This window comes from Corvus hawaiiensis, chromosome 21, assembly GCF_020740725.1.
Source record: "Corvus hawaiiensis isolate bCorHaw1 chromosome 21, bCorHaw1.pri.cur, whole genome shotgun sequence".
NCBI classification, from domain to species: Eukaryota; Metazoa; Chordata; class Aves; order Passeriformes; family Corvidae; genus Corvus; species Corvus hawaiiensis.
Genome location: NC_063233.1, coordinates 6,012,137 through 6,033,504, shown reverse-complemented (window position 1 = coordinate 6,033,504; position 21,368 = coordinate 6,012,137). Strand labels below are relative to the sequence as shown.

The 21,368-nt window shown below is 58.9% G+C and overlaps 3 protein-coding genes across 10 annotated transcripts; 2 read left to right on the top strand and 1 right to left on the bottom strand.

Annotated features, from left to right (window-relative positions):
- The first annotated feature begins 514 nt into the window (after nt 1-514).
- Nucleotides 515-5,104, top strand: TOR2A (torsin family 2 member A). 3 transcript variants are annotated; one of them, XM_048325509.1, is made up of 6 exons: nt 517-700; nt 971-1,236; nt 2,326-2,501; nt 2,836-2,963; nt 3,524-3,980; nt 4,519-5,104. In XM_048325509.1, the coding sequence occupies exons 1-5, from the start codon at nt 553-555 to the stop codon at nt 3,766-3,768; spliced, it is 963 nt and encodes a 320-aa protein (XP_048181466.1). In that variant the 5' UTR covers nt 517-552; the 3' UTR covers nt 3,769-3,980; nt 4,519-5,104. The 3 variants fall into 3 exon arrangements, with proteins under 3 accessions (XP_048181468.1, XP_048181467.1, XP_048181466.1); XM_048325511.1 differs by lacking the exon at nt 4,519-5,104 and having other exon boundaries at nt 515-700; nt 2,836-3,012; nt 3,524-3,736; XM_048325510.1 differs by having other exon boundaries at nt 516-700; nt 971-1,122; nt 3,524-5,104.
- A 605-nt stretch (nt 5,105-5,709) lies between these two features.
- PTRH1 (peptidyl-tRNA hydrolase 1 homolog) lies at nt 5,710-8,122 on the top strand. 2 transcript variants are annotated; one of them, XM_048325513.1, is made up of 5 exons: nt 5,710-5,778; nt 6,169-6,388; nt 6,538-6,637; nt 7,284-7,329; nt 7,729-8,122. In XM_048325513.1, exons 1-5 carry the CDS (start codon nt 5,713-5,715, stop codon nt 7,942-7,944), a joined length of 648 nt encoding a protein of 215 aa, XP_048181470.1. In that variant the 5' UTR covers nt 5,710-5,712; the 3' UTR covers nt 7,945-8,122. The 2 variants fall into 2 exon arrangements, with proteins under 2 accessions (XP_048181470.1, XP_048181469.1); XM_048325512.1 differs by lacking the exon at nt 5,710-5,778 and having other exon boundaries at nt 5,915-6,388.
- Nucleotides 8,123-9,308: 1,186 nt separating this feature from the next.
- Nucleotides 9,309-21,264, bottom strand: CERCAM (cerebral endothelial cell adhesion molecule). 5 transcript variants are annotated; one of them, XM_048325507.1, is made up of 15 exons: nt 20,855-20,940; nt 17,727-17,902; nt 16,249-16,462; nt 13,719-13,829; nt 13,406-13,523; nt 13,193-13,327; nt 12,901-13,105; nt 12,708-12,827; nt 12,524-12,600; nt 12,254-12,360; nt 12,017-12,149; nt 11,714-11,841; nt 11,434-11,637; nt 10,308-10,544; nt 9,309-9,690 (listed from the first exon to the last, which is right to left on the bottom strand). In XM_048325507.1, the coding sequence occupies exons 4-14, from the start codon at nt 13,790-13,792 to the stop codon at nt 10,310-10,312; spliced, it is 1,536 nt and encodes a 511-aa protein (XP_048181464.1). In that variant the 5' UTR covers nt 13,793-13,829; nt 16,249-16,462; nt 17,727-17,902; nt 20,855-20,940; the 3' UTR covers nt 9,309-9,690; nt 10,308-10,309. The 5 variants fall into 5 exon arrangements, with proteins under 5 accessions (XP_048181464.1, XP_048181463.1, XP_048181465.1 ...); XM_048325506.1 differs by lacking the exon at nt 16,249-16,462 and having other exon boundaries at nt 13,709-13,829; XM_048325508.1 differs by lacking the exon at nt 16,249-16,462.
- Nucleotides 21,265-21,368: the final 104 nt, after the last annotated feature.

The window sequence follows — 21,368 nt, the reverse complement described above, 5'->3', positions numbered from 1 at the left end:
AGAAGTTTTGCCTTGTGTTCAGGTGGAACTGAACACAGTTTCTGGGCATCAGTTTCTACCCATTGCCTCCTGTCTGCAGCACCACTGACCAGAGCCTGGTCCATCTTCTTGGCACCCCCCTTATGGCATACATACATACATACATAGACAGATATGGAAGACTGAGCAGAGATGCAGGATCACCTCCCTGACCGGCTGATAATGCTCTTCCTATTCCACCCCAGGATTCCACTGGCCTTGCTGGCCCTCAGGGCACACTGCTGGCTCAGACAGCTTGTTGTCCACCAGGACCCCTAGTCCTTCTCTGCAGAGCTGCTTTCCGTGTCAGCCCCCAACCGGTACCAGCGTTCGGGGTTGTTCCTCCCTAAGTGTGCAGGACCCTGCATTTGCCCTTGCTGAATTTCAGACGCTTCTTCTCTGCGAGGGGGGCACAGGGACCCTGCCCGGATGGGAGGCGGGGCGATACGGACCAGGCCCCGCCCCGTCCGCCTCCGGCTCCGCGCGGGGCACGCTGGGAGCTGTAGTGTGGGCGGTGCCGGAGCCGCGGCCGCTATGGCCCCTGCAGCGGCTCCGGGCCCGGTCCGGTTCCTGTTGGTGCTGCTGGCGGCCGCCGCCCGCCCCGCCGCCGCCTGGGACCTGTGGGCGCTGCGCTGCGGCTTCTCGGCGGACTGCGAGTGTGGCTTCGGGCCCGACCTGCGCGGTCAGCGGGAGCGGCCGGCCGGGAAGGGGGTCTGGGTGCAGGGGGACCCCCGGGGCGGGGGGCGCGCAGCCGCCGAGGCCGGGAGGTAGCGGGCGAAGGGATCCCGGGAGCCAGCGCGGCTCCAGGAGACCCTTCCCGGGGACGTCCCTGGAGCGGGGTCTCCCGGCCGTGCAGCAACCGGGACTGACAGGGCCCAGCGGGGCGGACCCCAGGGACGGGACGAGCGATGACAACCCGCGGTCTCCAAGTCCCGGTTTCACTTCGTTTCAGGTCTGGAGTTTGACTTGGCCACCAACCTGGTGGGGCAGCCCCTGGTGAGGCAGCAGGTGATGAAGGGGGTGAGAGAGTTCCTGGAGAACCCGAATCCAGTGAAACCCCTCGTGATGTCCTTCCATGGCTCGACGGGAACAGGCAAAACCTACGTGAGCTCCATGCTCATCCGCTACCTCTTCCAGCGTGGGCTCCAGAGCCCCTATGTTCACCATTTCTCCCCCATAGTGCATTTCCCCCACGCTGAACAGATAGAGCAGTACAAGGTAAGGGCCACCGCTCAGCAGTGCCACTTGGCTGGGGGTTTTTGGCTATGTCTGTCTTGAACATATGCATTCAAGCTGTTTCCCGAAGTGCAGTAGGAATAAAAGCTCTTTGTTTTACCCTCTCAGACAAACACAGCTGAGTGAGTGGCTCCATACAATGGCTGAAGGATCCACTAGTAACTGGGATATACTCAGTTATCACTTTCATCCTCTCCGCAGCAGTCCTTGCCCTGATCATGTTCTCATTCTCAAATATTTACACAGCTCTTTGAATGCACAAACAAAAGTGCTTGGCTTTGATGAAAGGCACTAAAATTTTCCCATTGCTTTCTAAACAGCCTGATGGCTGTAAAAACCTGCATATCACTAGACTTGTAATCCCTTCCTCACAGAGCACACAGCTCCCAAACAGTTCCAGACTCTCCATGGTGCCATTCTGTCTCTTGAAGCTGAGAAAGGAGAGAAAACAAAATGCCAGATTCTCACCAGAGTGGGGATTCAGCACACCTGGACTTATAGTTTCTGGGTGTTTGGAGGAGTTATTTGTTGTGTTGTGTCCTTAGAGGAAATGCTTTTGGAAAAGTAAATCCCTTCCTGGCTGAAGTGCTTCAGTGAGGAGTTATGCATGCCCCCAGGCAATGTGAGTGGTTTTTTTGTGGGCTGGGAAGTACCTTCAGCCATGATAAAGAGCCAGAGCTGTTCTGGGTCAGTGCAGGCACGTGTTTCTGCATCCAGACAGGAGCTGGCAAGAAGCTGGGAACTGTGTAGATACAACAGGGAACGAGAAGAACGTGGGGAACTGTAGGAGTCTGAATCTCCAGCTTTAGTGTGCTGCTTCCTTCTTTAAATCTGTAATAAAAGACCTACAATGGGCTAATAAAGCTGGTACACAGCCACTGTGTGAAACCCAGAATAAAGGGGCCTCCCCAGCACTGGCTGTTTGAGCTCCAAGTGGGTGGTGCTCTGCAGAGACACGCTGCTCTCGGCACCTTTGGCTCTGCTTGAGCTCCTGCCTCAGCCTGTACTCTGGGATGCCTGAGCCTCCCTCACCATCTCGATGCCTTACAGCTTGGTGGGTGTTTTTCCTAGGAAAGCCTGAAGCGCTGGATCCAAGGGAACTTGACCAACTGTGGACGGTCAGCCTTTCTCTTTGATGAGATGGACAAGATGCACCCAGGCCTGATTGATGTGATCATCCCGTTCCTGGGACCCTCATGGGTTGTGTACGGGACCAACTACCGCAAAGCCATCTTCATCTTCATCAGGTGAGAGAGGCCTCTCCATGGGGCCTTCTGGCTCATGGCTGCTCGTTTGGGCAGAGGTTGCACCTACTTCAGGGCATACGCTTGTTTTGCCTTTCCTTCTCCAAGCCTTGATCCTCTACAAATGCCAAGAGATGCTATCTCACTGTGAACAGACAGATCTGGAGAGTGTGAAAAAGCCTCCTCTGCATGTTATTTGGCTGTCTCTACAGGAGTTATTTTGGGCCAGGCAGCTGGGAGCTGCCGGCTTGCACTCTGCAGGCTGGTGGGTGTCAGGTGCCACCTGAGACACCATTTTCCTGGGTACACACTGGATAAGCCTCTCATTTTTGTGCAGCAATGCAGGAGGGGAGCAGATCAACAACGTGACATTGGCTCTGTGGCGTGCTCGCAAGGACAGGGAGGAGATCAGCCTGCAGGACCTGGAGCCAGCCATCTCCAAGGCCATGTTTGAAAACCCTCAGAGTGAGTCCATGGAGCTGAGCTCTTCTTGTAGCCCCACAGCCCAGCACAGGTAGCCACACCTGTTCTAGGAAGCCACCCACGCCACCTGCCACCTCCCAGGCAGCCAGAAAGGGACAAGGGGGTTTTGAGGGATTGGAACTGCGATCCCCTTGAGGTTTCCTGGCGAAGGGAACCAGCTTCTGAGCCAGCAGACCTGTTGCCACATTTAGCAAAGTTCTTTGGAGACAAGGTGTATTTGCAGCTGGAGGCTGGCAGACAGCACAGCACACTTGCCAGAACGGCACTGAGCTATATTGATCCCTGCCTGGATCTCCTTGCTTTGCCCTTAGCACAGGGAGCAGAGCTTAAATTCTGACTAGACAAGCTAAATCCCTCCCATTCCAGGAGAACAAGTCTGTTTGGGGGAGAGGTGACAAATGATGTGTTCAACCCTCTCCTTGTACAAAACCAGCAGATCTCTCTTCAGCAGAGTATTTTGGCTTCACACAAAGCAGCTCTTTGAATTGCAAGGACTGCAGAGATCTCTGAAGGTAAAACTTTCTCCTCCTTTCCTTGTGCAGGTGGCTTCTGGAAATCTGGGATCATTAATGAACATCTCATTGATTTTGTTGTGCCTTTCCTCCCACTGAAGCACCACCATGTAAAGCAGTGCGTAGTCAGCGAGCTTGTCCAGCAAGGCCTCGAAGTACGCCCGGGTGTTGTCCAGGAAGTGGCTGACAGCATCCCCTACTTCCCAGAAGAAGAGAAATTATTCTCATCAACAGGCTGCAAAACAGTGGCCTCTCGCATCAGTTTTTTCTTCTAGTCACTGGCAAGGGCCTCTCTCAGATCCATACGGAACTAGAAAGCACCCAGGGCTGGTGGGATGAGCAGTGGGAATGGTGTGTCGCTCTCCACAGCACAAGTGCTCTCCTGGTGAACTCTCTCCAGCCCCAAGGAGGCCACTGCAGAATGCAGCTGCGGGACCAAGTGCAAATGATGTGATTTAAAGCACTTTATTGGTTCACTCTTGGCCAGGTAAGGGTGGATCCACCACCTGATGCATCTGTGATGACATGGGGAAGAAGCTCAGAGGGTCTGCAGTGTCAGGGAGGTTCTCACCCTGTCAACAGCACCCACCTGCAGCTCTCCCCACTTCTGGCAGCTGTTGATACCGTTAAGATTCTGAGCCCACAGAAGAATATTTCTTCCTTACAGCATTTTAACAGTTTTATAAAAAACCTTTTTAAGCGTAGCTATGCCTCAGCTCCTTGGCACAATGTGAGTGAGTACTGGTGCTGATTCCTGTGAACACCTCAACATGGCAACAAAGTTTTCTTTTCAAGGAAGTTTTAGAACCACCCACATCCAGTTTCCTTTCACTGTGAATAGGTGCTGGTAGGGACCAGTTTCAACATCAAGTGAGAGGGGTAATGTGGGAGAGGGCAATACCTGATCTGCCATGAGCCAGGCTCCCCTACCACCCCTTCATCCATCTTTCCCCTAAGGGTTAAAGGATTTCCCTGTAGCAAACCAGGAAAACAACAACAAAAGTCTTCTTGCTTTTTTTTACCAGCCATGAAGAATTTCATCCTACCTCCAGGGAAGCCCACAGTGCTGCTAATGGTTTTGAAAATGCCTTTTATTCAGTGATGGTTTCTACAGCAGAGTTGGTGCTATGAGCTGTGGAGCCTCTTGTACATCCTTCTGCTGGTCAGACCTTGCAGGCTTTGGCTGGGCCAGCACCCGTTCAGCTTCTGGGGAGTGTCACAATGGGGGACCTGGGGACAAGTTAGAGAAGATTAGTGCTCCAGACTGCCAAGTATGGGATGTGCAGCCTGGCTTTTGCCCAGATTTTGATATCCTCTGTGCTTTTATGGAATAATAGGTCAGAGGAAGCAGAGTCATTCACTCTCTAGGAACAACCTGCATACGGGATGGGTGTAGGGGTACTTCGCAAAGCTTGCAATGCTCTGCTTTTCCCTGTACGGAAATGAGCTGACAGTGCTTGGGACCATTCCAGCTCCGGGCCCTGAGCTTTAGGGATTTTAGACACCACCCAAAGGCTGCCCAGGAGCTGGCCAAAGACAGAGGCAAAAATTCTGCCTCTTCCAAAAATATTACGCATTTCTAATTTTAAAATAAATCTTTTAAGAAATAAACAGTTGAGGTCTTTACTTGGATTCCCGACTGCGGGTAGTGTGGAAGGACTTGGAAGATAAGCAATTTCACAGTGATGTGTTGCTGGGCTGGGTGAACTGTCACAATGCCCTGGAAGAAAGCTCCGCCCTCCTGGCAGGGCCAGGACCCACCCAGGGCTGAAAGATGGCTTGGGGGAGTGTGAGGAGTGATGTGTTCCCCCATGAATGCGTTTCCCAAGGGCAGGCACAAACACACAAAGACACACACAGTCCGGGGCATTCACTGCTCCTGCAAGTCCCTCGGGGACCCTCTACAGAGCCTCTCTCGGCTCGAGGGGGTTCCCAAGCCGCGGCCCCCAGTAACGCCCGGGCTGCGCCTCGCTGTCTCCACCACGACCACCCCTAGGCCCAGCCGGCCCGCGGGACATTATCAACAGTGGCGACATTATCAACCGTGACAGTGACACCGCGACACCGACACCGCCCCCGGCACCGCCACAGCGACACCGCCCCGCCTCCCGCAAGAAAGATGGCGGCCTTGCCCGTAACCAAGATGGCGGCAGGGGTCGAGGCGACGCGGAGGGGCGTTGGCGGCGCGCGGGCGTGACGTCACGCGGGCAAGGAGGGGGATGCCGGCGGCCGAGCTGGCGGGGCGCGCGCGAGCGCTCGTGTGGCGGGCGGGGCCGCGCGCCATGGTGAGGGCGGGGGGGCGGGGGCAGCGAGGCCGTGAGGGGAACGGGGGGGCAGTGGGGGCTGTGAGGGGAGCCCAGGGAGCTGGACTGTGAGGGGAGCGGGGGAATCGGGGGAACGGGGCTGTGAGGAGAACTGGGTGGATCAGGACTGTGAGGGGAGTGCCGGGGGAAATCAGGTCAGGGACGAGCACAGGGGCGATCAGGGCTGTGAGGGAGGCACCGAGGGAACAGAGACTGAAGGGAATGCTGTGGGGATTGAGGCTGTGACGACTCAGCCAGCTGCGGGGAGGATGGAGGGAGCAGGTCTGAGACATGCTGGGGGGGATCAGGCCCGTGCAGGGGTCAGGGGCCTCATGGTGGCCCATCAGAGCCCTGTTGACAGCTGTCACGCAGGTGGCCGGCCTGGGCAACTACGGGCTGCGGGGCACACGGCACAGCGTGGGCATGGAGGTGCTGGACCGGCTGGCCCGGCAGCTGGCGGTGGCCGAGGGCTGGCGAATGGACAAGCGGTGCTGCGCTGATGTGACCCTGGCCACGGCCCACGGCCTAGATCTGGTGCTGCTCAAGCCACGGAGGTTCATGAACCTCAGTGGGCTCAGCGTCGCCAGTGCTGGTGAGCAGTTGGGTCAGCCTCAAAGCCTCTAGTGCCACCAGACCCCTGTGACAGCCCTGCTGTCCCCGTGCCCTCCACAGCTCTGCAGGATCAGGGCCTGGTGAGTCTGTCTCCCTCTCATTTCTTGGGTTGTATTTCTGTTTCCAAAGCTGAGATTTACAACCTTGGCCCAGAAGACATTTACCTGGTTCACGACGACCTGGACAAGGCCCTGGGCAAGGTGGCAATCAAGCTGGGAGGCAGCGCAAGGTATGGGGTAGCCCCAGCTCTCTGATTTCGTGAGCTGGTTTGAGGCTTTAACATGCCCTAACAGGCTCATGAGTTGTTCTTGGCCCCATCCCACCAGCCTTGCAATGTTTTCAGCTCTTGTCCTGGGCTCGATCCATTGCAGAGGCAACAGCTGGCTGTTTGGGCAGCCTCCCAGTTCCTGCCCTGGCAGGGAGGGCAGGGAGCCTCCTGGAAGCGGCTGTGGGCTGGATTCAGGCCATTGACAGCACCACATGGGCTTTTTATAGCACTCTGCCTCCACTGTGCCTGCCCAGCGCCAGCTCCTGGGGCAGGCTGCAGACATTTAACCTCGGAAAGCTTCCACTGCGGGACGGGGCAGGTATGGCACTGGGCCGCAGTGCTCAGTCACACATGCACCAGCTTCGGCAAGAGCTGACATGCACAGAATGTGCTGTCCCAGCCCTGCTTCCCTCAAACCCCCAGCCAACTGCTCTGAGCCCCCAGGGCTGGATGTTCCTGCAGTACCAGGACATGGGGATTGCAGCCCCTGGCTGGGACCACATTCCCACATTCCTGCAGCAGAAGACCCCAGGGCTATACTGGGCGGGGGGGGGGGGGGGCGGTGTCTCTTACAGACTAACCGTGGATTTTCTCTTTCTCTCCCAAGGGGACACAACGGGGTCCAATCCTGCATCAATGCTTTGCATTCCAACGTGAGTGGGCCTCATTGGAAGGGGATAAATCATGTGCCCCCCTCAATGCATAGCTTGTCCCCCCCATTTTTCTAACTTCCATAAGACAAGCCCCAGCTCCCTTCCCCCCCCCCCCTTTTCTCCTTCCCCTTCTTCTCAGAGGGTTTGGCCGCCGTGGAGGACATGGAAACAATTAGCTTGAGGGGCTCTGCCAGGTCTGGCAGGAGCCTGGGATCTCAGCACAGCCCAGAAAAAGCCTCTTCCAAAATCATGTTTCTTGGAGCAAGCACTGAAAACCACCTGGAAAACATGAAGAGCTGCTCCCTTGCTGCCCGGCCCCACTCTTGGCACTGTCACCTTGCCTAGCTCTCTCTGAACACTTTGAGGGGAAGCTCCCCAGCTCTCTTCCTTTCTCTCCAGGAGATGACCCGGCTCAGAATTGGCATTGGGCGGCCAGAGGGTGATGTGACAGTGCCCGACTATGTCCTGTCTCTGTTCAGTGCTGGGGAGCGGGAGAAGCTGGAGCAGATCCTGGCCCAGGCAGTGACCTGCCTGCTGGAGCACATACAGAGCCGAGTGCCTGCAGAGCCAGGGGACAGGGGCTGGCACAAAACCCCTGGGGACCCCTGTGGCTGATGGACAGGGTGCTGCGGGCTCTCTGGAGTGACTGTGGTATGGAGCAGAGCTGGCCCAGCTGGGCAGCCTGGCCTCCTTCCATCCGCACACCAATCCAGGCAGCTCATGTCCCACTCGCATCCCTGCAGAGGCTCCATACCTCAGTTTGGCACAGAAATTAAATTGACCCTCATCCTGACTCTGCCCTGCTTCTGTCTCTTCCATGCGCCGCCTACCGAGCTTGGGTTGTCCTTGGCACTGCAGCTCAAATCCATTTTCCCATCCCTGTTCAACCAGCACAGTCTGGAGGGAGGCTTCTAGTGAGAAAGGGGAAGCAATAGAAGTTATTTCTGTAGAGTCCAAAGGCACTTCAACTTTGTTGAGAAACTGGCAAGCATGAAGAGCCTGGAATCTCATAGCATGCTGCTCTCACTGAGCTGCAGCAAGTTTCAGGGCTGGCCTCACAGTGTTTTTGAGTTCAGTGGTTTTGGCCAAAACCATGGAATTTCCAACAGCTGCGTGAGTTCTGGCTTCTCGCAGACCCATTTCAGGTCTCATGGTGGAGAGGGCTGACCGAGGCAGTGTGTCCTCACCACTGCTGTGTCCCAGAGTCCTGGACTGTGCCAGCATGTCCTGGCCAGCTCTGTATCCCACAAGTACTGAGACACCCAGCAAAGGTAGCTCCTCTCCCGCATCCCAGTGGGCACTGGAACAAGCACTGGGACACTTGCTGGGTGACATATGGTTACTGCTGCTTCCATCCTCTGCTCCAGCTGGCACCAGACCTTCTGCTCCATCCCCAGCTCCTGAGCTCCTCCCAGAGCACTGAGGCTGCCTGGGACCAGGGGAAAAGCTGGGAAGCAAAAGTGTCCCCAACCTGTCATCCCTTCCTCACTCATGTCTATACTGGCTGGGACCCTGTACTTGCAGAACAGGCACTTGGCCATCTCCTCCCTGTTTTCCAGTAGATCCACTTGGATTTTCAGGTCCTATGTGATCTGGAGCTGGTTGTTTTCCTTCAGGAGGTCCCTGCTGTAGCTATTCAACCTGCCCCAAATGATGCTTTCCTGAATTACTTGGTAGTTTCAGACATGTCACTGTGGGAGTCTGATACCAAGGCCTCCACCTGCTGTTCCATCACCTCCATTCCCAGGGGAGAGCTGAGCTCCATGGAGATGCCACCCACCTTTCCCACCCAGACCCCAAGGGTGAGCTTCAGTCTTCCTTCCCACCCCACCTCTCTCCTTCCCTCTCTTTTCCCCTTACAGATTTCATTCCCAAAGTTCCCAGCTGGGGGGACTGCCAGACCCTCGCCCCTGCAGCACCGAGGTGACCCCAGTGGGGTAATGCCCTGGGGACTTGGGGCAATGTCAGCACCCAGCACATCAGCTCAAACAGTCTGCTTTAATCCTCCCCGGGCTTCCACCATGGTACGAGGGACAAGCCCAGTCAGTGGCAGGAAGCCACCACGGGTGTCAGCCCAAAGTCCACTCCCCAAAGGCCAGGCTGGTGGGTGACGGCAGAGTTGGCATCACTTGGGACTGTCCTGGAGATGTGTCCTCAGTAGAGACAGAGCACAGTGCTCCTCTGGTCTCTCTACTTGGCAGGGAAAGGCTTTCCTGGGGCAAATCCTGCCTTGGGTGGATTTGTCGCATGCAGATTCAAAGAACCGTGGGGGGCTCTGTCCAGGGCAGCTGCATCTCTTGAGTGGGAACAGTATCAGGTCCTTGCCCACGGTGCTCCCAGCTGGATCACAATCCCTCATCCCTAGGAGGCATGGACACAGACATTAGTGGCCACGGCAGGAGCAGCCCTGATGTGTTTTCCAGCCTCCCCCAGTCTGGCAGCTCCCAGGGCAGTTCTGCTGGCAGGACAAGCAGCCTCAGGCAGAAAAAGTCTGACCTGGCATTAACTATGGCCATGCTACCCTGGGGCTGAGCCAGTGTGGGTTGCCTGCCTGCCTGCCTGCATGGCCACCCCACAGATGCACAGCCCCAACGAGATCCACTTCTGAGAGGAGCAAGCAGTGTTGGGCTGAAACGTTCCCCTGGGAGATGCCCCAGCTCTTTCCACACTGAGGAGACTTTTGCAGCTGGCAAAGGAGCGTTCTCCCTCACTTGAGGGGCTGGGGAACAGCATGGACTCAGGGAGATAGAGGGCCCTGTCCCCTGGTCCCCTTCAGCCCAGTGCAGCCCCACATGGGACATCTGTGTCCCCACCTCTTTCCTCACCTGGAAGAGACATGCTTTGAGTCTGACAGGGAGAGTTGCTGCCCCATGACAAAAATAAACTAGGCATATGGAACACATCTGAACACAGCACTTGCAGGGAGACACTCCCCAGCTGCTCTGTCCCCTGTGCCCGGGTCTCACAGCCTTGCTCACCATCAGAGCTCGTCGCGGGCCGTGGAGCGGAGGTGGCCAGCACTCCCCCGTGAGTCCCTCTGAGTCTTCTGTGAGCCAACCCAGTCAGTTGTCTTGGCATCGTCATCCCAGATGGTGGAGGTCTCGGTGTCACTCAGCCAGTTGCTGTCCCCAGCATAGTGAGTGGGATAAACCAGGAGGGGGTGAGCCGAGAACACCAGCAAGTTCCGTGGGGTGAAGTGCCGCTTGTAATCCTCGCTGGGGAAAGTGGAGCAGACCCGAGAAGAGAAACTGGCTTACAGAGCATGGCACAGAGGAGAAAAAGCACTGGGGAAACCATATCAACCACCCGAGGAAGGCTCCATGCAGGGCAGGGGATAGGGAGGGATGTGGGGTACCAGGCATGGAGCCGGGGAGGGACTGTGGAAGGATTACAGAGAGGACAGGACCTGTCACTCTTCACCAGCTGGGGCTGGCTCTGGCACGGAATGGGTCTCTGGCACAGCATCCAGGCCAGGGCTGTCTGGTGCTGTTATGCCTGCAAGCAGGGGACTTCCAGCTGTTCCTGGTGCACATCCAGAGCACTAATCTGCCCCTCCGTCCACCTCCAGCCTGCCTTTTACATGCCTGATCCCCGTGTTTCTCCATCCCGCTCACTGGGTTTCCCAATCCCTTCTCTCCCATGACACCCTCCCACTGGTGTTCATTACCCCCTAAACTGCCTCCCTCTCCCCAGACAAAGCCTTACCGCTGACCCTCCCCCCCCCCCAGAGAAGGGCATGAAAATGCTCCAAATTGGGACTGAGACCTCCAACCAGGGGCAGAGAACCACACAGGCCCCCAGCACCAGGGTACAGGGGGCTGCTCCCCACCCCTTGCCATGAGGCCAAGACCCTGTGCAGGGCCCACATCAAGCCCCAGCTCCGTTCCTGTTCCCCCACCCCATGCTGGCAGAGGGCCATTTTCCAGCCGCCAGTGGCCAGGCAGCAGCCGGCTGGGAATGAGCTCATGCTACAGATGTTTTCCTCCAGCATGAGTAATGCCTGCAAGGGGGGGGACTGGGTGAGGTGGTGACGGTGGAGAAGAAACACATAGTCCCACACTGGCATGGCCAGGCCAGCACCCTCCTGCACAACCTGCTCCTTACTTGGGGTGCTTGTCATACATGATGGGCAGATACTCATCCACCGGCAGCATTTTGGAGAGGGGTTTGGTGGCCAGCAGCTTCTGTGCCCCATGGTAGGAGATGACGTAGGCCAGTGTCCAGTACGAGTACCCGGCCACCACCAGGTTCCGCACGCCCTTCACAGGTGCCTCGTCCTCGTCATTCACCTGTTTCCTCCCCAGGTAGCTGTGGGGTGGCCAGGGAACCATGAGAGCCAGCCCTGGGGACCCCCACCCCACATCCCCCTGGCCCCAGCACCTACATGAGGTCCCAGTCCTGCTGTGCCTGCTCCAGCTCCTTCATCAGCCGCTGCAGCCGTGCTGGGAAGGCAGCCTCGAAGCGCACATCATCCTCGAAGACCACTGACTGCTCCAGCCCCCGGGACACAATCTGGGGGAGGGGACAGAGGTGCAAGCCTATCCCAGCACAATGCTGGGCCATATTGGGACCACTGATGCTGCAGGACGCCCCTCTCCCCAGGTCCTCCAGACATCTGTGATGCTCACAGGGTCCCTGCCCACTGCTGGTGGCCCTTAGGAACCCCATGGCCGCTGTGGCCCCATACCTCCTTCCAGATATTGTAGTGGCTGAGGAAGCAGCCAACCTCGCCCTTGGTAAGCGTGCGACCGGAGAAGGGATCATAGTACCCAGGTAGCAGGTCCACACCCAGCACCTTGATGTCACTGCTGTTGAGGGTGCTGCAAGGTGAGGGGCTGTATCAGTGAGGTGTCCCCTCAGCCACTCCCCATCCCCTCCCCAGAGTAACACCAGAGGACTGGCTGAGTGGTCCCCCTATGGTCACCTGCCATCCACAGCATCCACAACCCGTGGAACAATCTCCAGCTCCTGCAGGGATGCCAGCATTCGCTGCCGCCGGTCTGGCCTCCGCACCAGGTTGATCAGGAAGATCTGGGGAGGAAGGGGAGAGCCCCAACAATGGGGCATGTTTTCATGGGGGACACATAGCCTGCCTGGCTACTGCAGGATGGGGACAGGGGCTTGGCCTTTGCTATGGATGGATGCAACCAGAGGGATGGACAGGGGGACACAAGCAACTCCATTGGGCACTTACTTCATCAAAGCCCATTTTTGTGAGCGGCCTGGGCAGGAGGGAAATGTGCCTGGAGCGCTGCATGGGGGGACCATCCACTGTGGAGAGAGGAGACACCCTTCAGATTCCCCTGGCTGGGAACTGGGGCTGACAGCCCTATCAGGACCTGGAAGCCTCCAGGACCTTTCCACCTATGGGCACTCACCCATGGCCTCCAGTGTGAGATGCACAAAGTTGGCATGATCATCCTCCAGCGTCTGGTGGGCCTTCACGGGAACATTGATGTAACCAAAGTGGTGCTGGTTGCACACATAGACCTCCGCACCTGCCGGGTGAGACAGGTGAGCAGCACAGCCCCCTCAAGCCCCTGCACCCCTCAAAACCCCCATCACCCTCACCAGCCTCCTGGCAGGAGTAGGCAAAGACAATGATGTCGTCGAAGGCCCAGGTGTAGTTGGGATGGGGCGGATAGAAAGCCAGTTGTGAGGTCTCCTCCTTCCGCAGGTCGATCAGAAAGGTGGCATAGACCATGGGGACACGGAAGCAGCCCACCCGCTGCCGGTTCTTGGTGGGGAAGTAGTCAGCTGTCCGGCGATAGTATCCCTGTGGCACACCGGCACAATGCCTCCATGGTGGAAGGCTCCTCCACCATGGGGGTGTCTCATTCTCCAGGGCTTTCTGGGGACATACCTGGGGTGTGATGCCACACCAGAAGTTGGAGTAGAAGGTCTGCGAGTCCAGCATGGGGGCCACCACTGACTTGTTCTGCGCCATGAGAAACTTGAGGGTCTGGTTGTTGGTCAGTATGCTGTCAGTGTCCATGAACTGCGAAGACAGCACAGGTTCTGGAGACATGGAGAAGCCCACCTCAGCCCCACCCCACCAGTGCCCCATGCCCCTTACCAGGATGTAGTCTGCTTGCTGCTCCCGGGCATAGGTGAGAGCTTCCTGCTTCAACTTCATCAAGTTTTCATAGCGTTTGTCACTCCAGTGCTTGGGACCAAGCTCATCAGGGTAGGAGCTGGGCAGGGGAAGGCAGGGGTTAACCTTGCTCGCTGGGAACACACAAACTCAGTGCAGGCTGTTTGTGCTGGCAGGCTGAGTCAGCCCCTCTCTGCTTCGCCTCCTCGTGGTCCCCGGCCAGGGAGAGTTGATGCTGCTCCAGGAGCCCCTCACAGCCCACACCTGCCCCCCACCAGCACTCACCCAGCCTCACCTGGGCTCCTCTTGCACCTTCCAGGCCACCGAGTGATAGTCCTTCCCCACGGCCCCCAACCACTCCTGCAGCATAGCGGTCGTGTTGTCCAAGTTGTGGTCTGTTGCGCACCTGGGGTGAGGGGACATTATCCTCTGGGGGTCCTCCTCAAGGGACAACCAGGACCTCACCCTGCACTAGAAATGCTCACGGGGCCAAAAGACTGAGCCAGTGACAGACTTGCTTGGGAATGTAACATGTAATTTGGTAAGGAACCAAGGCTGCACAGGCAGGAGGGGGAATGCCAACGGGTAATTTCTTTCCTGGTGCCACCACCAGCCAGGCTGTTCCACAGCTCCCACCCCTCATCCCTGCAGCCCAGTGGCAGCCCTGGACACGCTCTCCTCACCCCAGCCTTGTGACTGCCCACCATAAGCACTGCAGCACAGCCACTTTGTCCCCCTGCACCCCACAGCACCCCTGTGCATCCCACTGTTCCAGCAGTGAGAGGAAAGGACTCAACAGGCAGCAAAAAATCCCCCTTCCTGAACATTCCCTTTGCCAGGCACCATCACCATTCCCAACTCTCCCACCCATCCTCACAGCAATGTTCACAGGGACTCTAGCACAGACGGGGCTGACCAAACCCCAAGTCCCCACACTCTTCGGCACCCTCGACCTGTCAAAGAGCCCCGGGACATCCCTCAGGCACTGGAGCCATGGGGATTTGACGTGATTCAGGGGACAAGGCAGGATCTGTGTCCCCCCAGCTCCACGGGCTTAAAACACCCCGCAGGGTCCTGCGGCCGGGGGTTCCCGGGGGTGCGGCGGGTGAAGTCCCCGCCCCAGCCCTGCCAGGATCCCTCTGCCAGCCCCCGCCTCAGCTCCCCCGAAAAGCAGCTGCAGAAAAGTTTCCGACAAGCTCGGGCGAGAGGCAGAAGTGGCGCGACGAAGAGGAGACAGGAGACTGCTCTTCCAGCCAACCCCCAGCACGGTAAAGAGGGCTTGGGGGGTGTCTTTGGGAAAGGGGGGCTGAGTGTGAACCCTGCAGGGAGGGGGAAGGCAGCGTCTGTCCCTGATGATGCAGAATCCCCTTGTGCCCAGGGCTCCCCTCCCTCATCAGCCCCACAGCTTCCTCAGGGGAAAGGTGGGGGTCCTGCCCCTTTGCCGCGGCGCAGCCCGAGCCCTTCCCGGTTTCCTGCTGGGTCCCACACGCGGGGCAGAGCCACCCCTAACATTTTGGGGCTGGGGGCGCTGCTACCAGGGGGTCCCTGTTCTTCCCGAAGGTCCCTGTCCCTTAAGGATCCCCATTCCCCCGCAGGCCCCCATTCCTTCGAATCTCCGTTCTGTCCACCCAGGCCTCTGTTGCTCCAAGATCACCCCGAGTCCCCAGTTCCCCCACTCTCCCTAGTTCCCCCCCGCATTGTCCTTTGGGTCCCTGCTATCCTCGGCTCTCCATTCCCCTCACAGTCTCCCTTATTAACCAGGACCCTCCTTCCCCCCCACTATCCCCATTCTCCCGGGGCTGCCCGTTATCCCTGTGGTCCCTGTGACTCCAGCATCCCGGCTCCCCTCGAGATACCCATTCCCCTACAGCCCTCTCCTCTCCTAGGATCCCTGCTACTCTCCGTACCGCGGGGTGCCCGCTCCCCCCCGGCGTCCCGGCTACCACCGGGGGTCCCGCTCCCTCACCACAGGGCAATGCTGCCCGTGGGATAGTCCAAGCGCTCCAGGGCTCCCAGGCAGTGCGGCAGTGAGTGCTGCGCGTTCCGGGCCAGGAGGGCGAGTACCAGGCGCGGTGGGGCTGGCCCGGTGCCGGTGCCGGTGCCGGTGCCGGTGCCGGTGCCGGTGCCCAGCAGCAGAAGGAGGGTGCAGAGCGGCCCCGCAGCGCCCATGGCGGAGGCGGCGGGCGGGGAAAGGGCGGGCTGGGACCCGCCGCGATCAGCGCACCCCCCGCCCCCGGCCCGGCCCCGCCGCCGCCGCAAGCCCCGGGGGCGTGTTTGGGTCCGGTTTCCTTAAATAGAGTCGATATCGGTGCAGAGCCCCGCACAGCCGACGGCTAGGGAGCGAGACCCCCTCACCGAGGATGCTCCTGGGCATCCCCATGTACCCCTGGCCAGCACGCCGTTGGGTCCCCACGGCGTGGGTGGGTGGGCAGTGGGATGGCGGGGTTCATGGTTTGGGGAAACATGGCCAGGGGCGCTGGTTGCCGGGGTATCATCGCCAGGGGTGATCATGGAAAAGGGGATCATGGCCAGAGATGTGGCTGTGGGGGGCTTGTACTGTGAGTGGTGGCTGAGTGGGCTCATGGCTGTCGTCCTCACCAAGGCAGCCCACCCCACTGAGCCGTGTCCCACCCAGGCTGTCCTCCATGGATGACCATTTGCAGCCCCACAGCTGCGTCTGTGACGTGTCCGAACCACGGACAGGGGCCTGTGGGACATCTGACCAAGCCTTCTGGTTTTCCACCCAATCCATAAAATACAGCTCAGCTCCCAGAGCAAGCGCGGGCCTGGAGGTGGTCACGCCCTGCAGAGCAGTAACTCCTCACCAGTAATGCCGGGCACCTCTCACTCTGGTGGCTCCAGAGCCCTGGTGAGGGACGGGTGGATGCCACACATGGCCAAACCTGTGCCCACCCGCATCAGGGTGAGGGGTGCCCTAGGCGGCTGCTCTCGCTGGTTCCCTGTGTCCCCCCGGGGAGAGGGCGGAGGGCTCCATCAGGGTGCAGCAGAAGGGCCAGGAAGTGAACAATCCAGGAACACCTGCAAGAAGCAACAGAGACGGGGGGCGACTCACAGGACCCGGCAGTCGTTGCAAGGAGAAAAATATGCTGTTTACAGCCCCAGCTCGGACAAGTATTTCGGGAAGCGCTCAGCGCCAGCGCAGCCGGGAATTCCCAGCCATGGAGGAGCTGCGGACAGGGGCAGGAGCCCAAAAGCCCAGCACAGCCGGACCCACCCGTGTCCGTGCCGGGACTCCACCCATGTGCAACCCCCCGGGAAGGCTGAACGAGGGGCAGCCCCTCTCCCCTCCGCCGGAGCCCTCCAGCACGGCCCGGCGGCCCGGCAGAGAGTTAGGGCGGAGCAAGGGCCGCAGAGCAGCGGGGATGCCCGCCGAGCCCACGGCCCCCCCGTCCCTCGGGGACACCCCCGCGGCACCGCCCCCGCACCGGGTCCCGCGCTCGGCCGCTGCTGCCACCTCCCGGCGCCGCTCTCGGTGGGGAGCCCAGGGTCTGTCCGAACTGGATCTGATCCCCACGTCCCCACCGCCCTCTCTCTCCCTGTCTTTCTTCATCCCTGCATCCCATCATCCCTATATTCCAGATCCGACATCCCTCCATCCCTTCACCCCTCCATTCTTTCATCCCTGCTCTTCTTCATGCCTATATCCCTTTTCTTCTTCATCTCTTCATCCCTTCCTCCATCCCTTCTCCTCTTCATCCCTGCATCCCTTCCCTTTATCCTGATATCCCCACATCCCTCCATCCCTGCATCCTCTCTCAGGGTCACAGATGGATCTGCCCTTCCCCTAACACTGCACACGGTTCACCCACTCAAGCACAGCCATGGCCCCACTGCCCTGGTACAGCCCTTGCCAACACTCCCTGGCCGTGGGCTCCAGAGCAGGGGAAGAGAGGGAGAGACTGCCCTTCCCACAGCCCCATCACCCCCAAAGCAGGCAGAGGAAGGAGGCCCACCACTGTGACATAGGGAAACTGAGGCACAGGCCAGTGAAATGTGCTGCACACAGGCTGGGACTGGCAGAGGGACAGAGCATCCTGTGCCTGTCCTCGCAAGCTCAGCTGGGGTGAGAATTATCCCTGCCTTTGCAATCTGCCTTCCCCCCACATCCTGGCTGCTGCCAGGCTCACAATGGACCCTCAGAGCCCACTGAGAGCCAAGTGGCACCATATAAGCAGCTTTGGGCATGCACTGGAAAAACAACCCTGGGTGAGCTCAGGGAGAAGCAGGACATGGAAATATCTGTCAGGGCACCTGCTGTGTGGTCCTCAGGGTGATGACCCACCCAGCTCTGTGCTGTGGCTCTGCATCTCCATCTGCACCACACAGCTAACACGGGGCTGTGACAGCTCCTGTGCCCCTGGAGCACGACTGGAAGGCAGGTGGCAGGTCCCCACAGGGCCCAGGGTGTCCCCATGGGGTTCAGGACATCCTCACGGCTCCATGCACTCATGGTGGTACCTGCAACACAGAGCCAGCATCAGGCCTGCAAGCATCCTGCCTGGAAAACCACCTTCCCATCCCCAAGGCTCCAGGCAGGAGCAGCACTGCACAACATTCACACGAGTATGTTTTCTCTTTTCCACAGGAAAAAGTTGCTTTTGGACCCAGGGATGAGGATTTTGGTTGCCTCCCACCTCTCTCCACCCTTTCCTTGAAATTTCCTAGGATTTTCAACAAAGCCTTTGAAAAGCTCCAGGTTCCTCAAATGTCATATTTTTCTGCTTTAAAAGGCTCAACGTTGGTTGCAAAAGGCAAATATATAAAGATATGTGTGTGTATATATAGATATGTATCTATAAATGCAGAGATTCTGTGTGTGTGTACATGGCCAGGCCTGGTACAAGCCCCTCAGTCAAAAAAAATTTTTATTAATCTTATTTCACAAAAAAAACATCCTGGGGACCCAACTGGCTGCCCAAAGTCCATGGTACCCCCAAAGGTCCCCATTCCCATGCCATGACACTGCCCAAGTGATGCTGTCCCCTCCAGAGATGCCTTCTCCAGACCTCCCCTGACTTACCCAGCCTCAAAACATCAGCCCCGTTTCCTGCTGGGGAAACTGAGGCACAGAGCCCTCCCCCCCACTTCTCAGCCTCCCAGCAAGTGCCTGTCCAGGGGGAACTCCAGAACCAAGGAAGTGCCTGTGAATCCACCATATCCTCTGCTATGCAAGCCCCTCATCCTGAGCCATTCCAGCTGCTCCAGATGTTTTCACCACCTCCCTGATGATGGGTAGCTCAGGAGGCCAGCGCTCCCCTCTCAGTGCTCCCCTCCCCTTCCATGTCTCTGCTAAACCCATCACATCCATGGGCGCTGCTCCACTTTTCTCCTTGCAGGCTGCTTCTGCAGCAAGCAAAAACTACAGATCTTCCCACACACAAAAATACAGGGGAATTTACGCCATCTTGGAGGGATTTTGGCCATCCTGGGAGGGATTTTGGCCACCCAGGAGGATTTTGGCCCACCCAAGAGATGTTGTGCCAGAGGAGATGGAGGCTGATGGGAACAGCATTCTCATCCTGGCTGTGGGGAAAGGGAGATTTGCACCACTGTAAATGGGGCAGTGACACACTGCCAGTGTTCCCCAAACCTCAACCTGCTAGGAGGCAGACTGGGGTCTTCCTGGCAGGCTGTGAAATTCTGGGAGTGCTACGGCTTCCCTCTTCATGTCCTGCTGGGAGCAGGAAGCCAGGGCCATGCTCCACTCCACCTGCAAGGCGCTGCCACCCTTGGAGCCACATTCAAGCCCTGCAGTGGCCAAATCCTGACCCTCCTGGGTGGCACAGCTGGTTCAGCCTCAGAATGGTCCCTTTTCTCCCCAGTCTGGATCACACCTTCTGGCATCAGGGCCAGCAGCACCCTGGCCCCCAGGCACCTGGCAGTGGGCAGAGGGACACCTCCCGCAGCAAGGGGAAACTGAGGCAGGAAACCTCAGCTGCCTCAGCCTCAGTGGGCAGGGAGAGGCTGCACACCCTGAGGCTTCACTCCAGGGACAACAGGGAGCTGCTCTCTGTCCCCCCCAATGCCACCTCCCAGAGGGACAGCGACAGAGGGGTACCTGATGGACCAGGTCCCCCCCCGCGCTGTGCTGACCCGTGCACTCCCGTCCCCTCCATCCCCTCCCTCCTCTCCCCTTATTGGGGCTGACGGTCGGTCCCCTCCCAACCCGGGGCAGCTGTGGCCGAAAACAAAGCTGTCCCCTTCGGCACAATGCCCTTCTGTCCCCCCCCCCAGCTGCTGACCGCTGGGGTGGGCAGCGGCCGGGCTGGAGGCGTCGAGGGGCCGTGCCAGGCCCCCGCTGGCAGGGGACAATGTTGGCAGTGATGGAGAGTAGGTATTTCAAAAGGTTTTGTTTTCGGGTTGACCCGCCGAGCCGGCGTGACCCCGCAGCCCCCCACCCAGCCCTGCTCCTCCGTCCTAATAGAAACCGGCCGCATTCCTGACCTCGAGAGGGGGGGGGGGGGAAGTTTCAAACATCCCCGGGAAGGAGACAATGGGGGTGTCAGGGCAGTGATTTAGGAGGGGGGGGCTCTTTCCATCACAAAGGCGAGACAAAGGCGCTCGACGCTGGGAAAGGGGCTTCGGCGGCGGCTCAGGAGACGGGCCGTGGTATTGTGCCTGGCCAGCCGGCCTCAGCAGCAGGGCTGCCAGGGCCCACCGGGTCCCACTGTGTCCCACTGGATCCCACCGGCTCCCACTGGGTCCCATCGGGTGCCAGCAGCTGCCACTGAGTCCCATTTGCTCCCACCTGACTCTTCACCCCAGCCCGTACTGCAGCCTTCCCACGGCCACCCTGCAGACCACAGTCCGATGGCTTCGTGGATGTCACTGTGGCCCATGGTGGGAGGGAATGAGTCCCCCATCCCCACGTGGGATGGCTGGGGCACCCCCTGCTCCCCACAGATCCCCAATCCAGCGGGGCTGGCCAGGGACCAGCCCATCCTTTGGGCACCCCATGGATCGGGACTCAGACTGGGGCCAGGCCCCCCATGGGCAGCTGTCCCTGACCCGGGGTTCGCTCAGACCCAATGCCCTGAGCTCCCCTCCCCGTCAGCCCTCCCGGGTATTCAGGGCCAGGGTTCCATTCTCCTCTAGAGTGGCCAGTCCCGGTTCCGAGGGCCGGCGAGGGATCAGCAGCTCTCTGTGAGCAGCTCAAAGGGGCTTTGTGCACCCCGGGGCTGCCGGCACCCAGCACCACCGGCCACCGCCGGCACAGGCACCGCGCCGGTGCCCACCCTGCCCACACCTCGCAGCCTGCGCCCCCCACAAACCCCCTCTTTGCAACTGCCCCCTGTCCGACCCTCCTCCTCCATCCCTGTGGGTCTCAGCCCCTAAACCGTGGCATAAGCCCTCCACCCAAATAAAAAAAAAAAAAAGCCGGGAAATTGTTTTAGCAGACGCCCAACTTACGGTGTCCTCTGCTGCCGAGCTGAGCCCGTGTCTCCAGCCAGTGTCCCAGTGACGAAGGGATCAGAGCCTGGAGAGGAGAGTTTTTTTACAGGAGAAATATTTTTCTCCCGGTGCTGGACGGCTGATCCGAAGGAAAAGCTGGAAACAAGTTCATTGGTTTTGCTCTCGCTCCCTGTCCTTGCCCTAATTTTTTTTCCTGGCAGCTGGTGGGAGGAAGGGAGCTGGCAAGGTGATGCTTTTTGGGGAAGTGGAGAACTGCTGGTGAAAGAGGCATTCACGGCACCGGGAGCCTGGGAAAGCCGGGGGGCTGCCGGGAGGGCGGGAGCCTGATCCCCGACCACCGTGCCGAGGCTCAGGGCTGTGCCCAGGCTGACCATCGTGCCGAGGCTCGTGGTCGTGCTGCGGCTCATGGCCAAGCAGAGCCCGGCGGCAGGTGGAGGGGCGCCGGCGGGATACACCAGAAAGCCAATGACATCATGTTGTGGTTTTTTTTTTTTTTTTCCAGGATGAAATT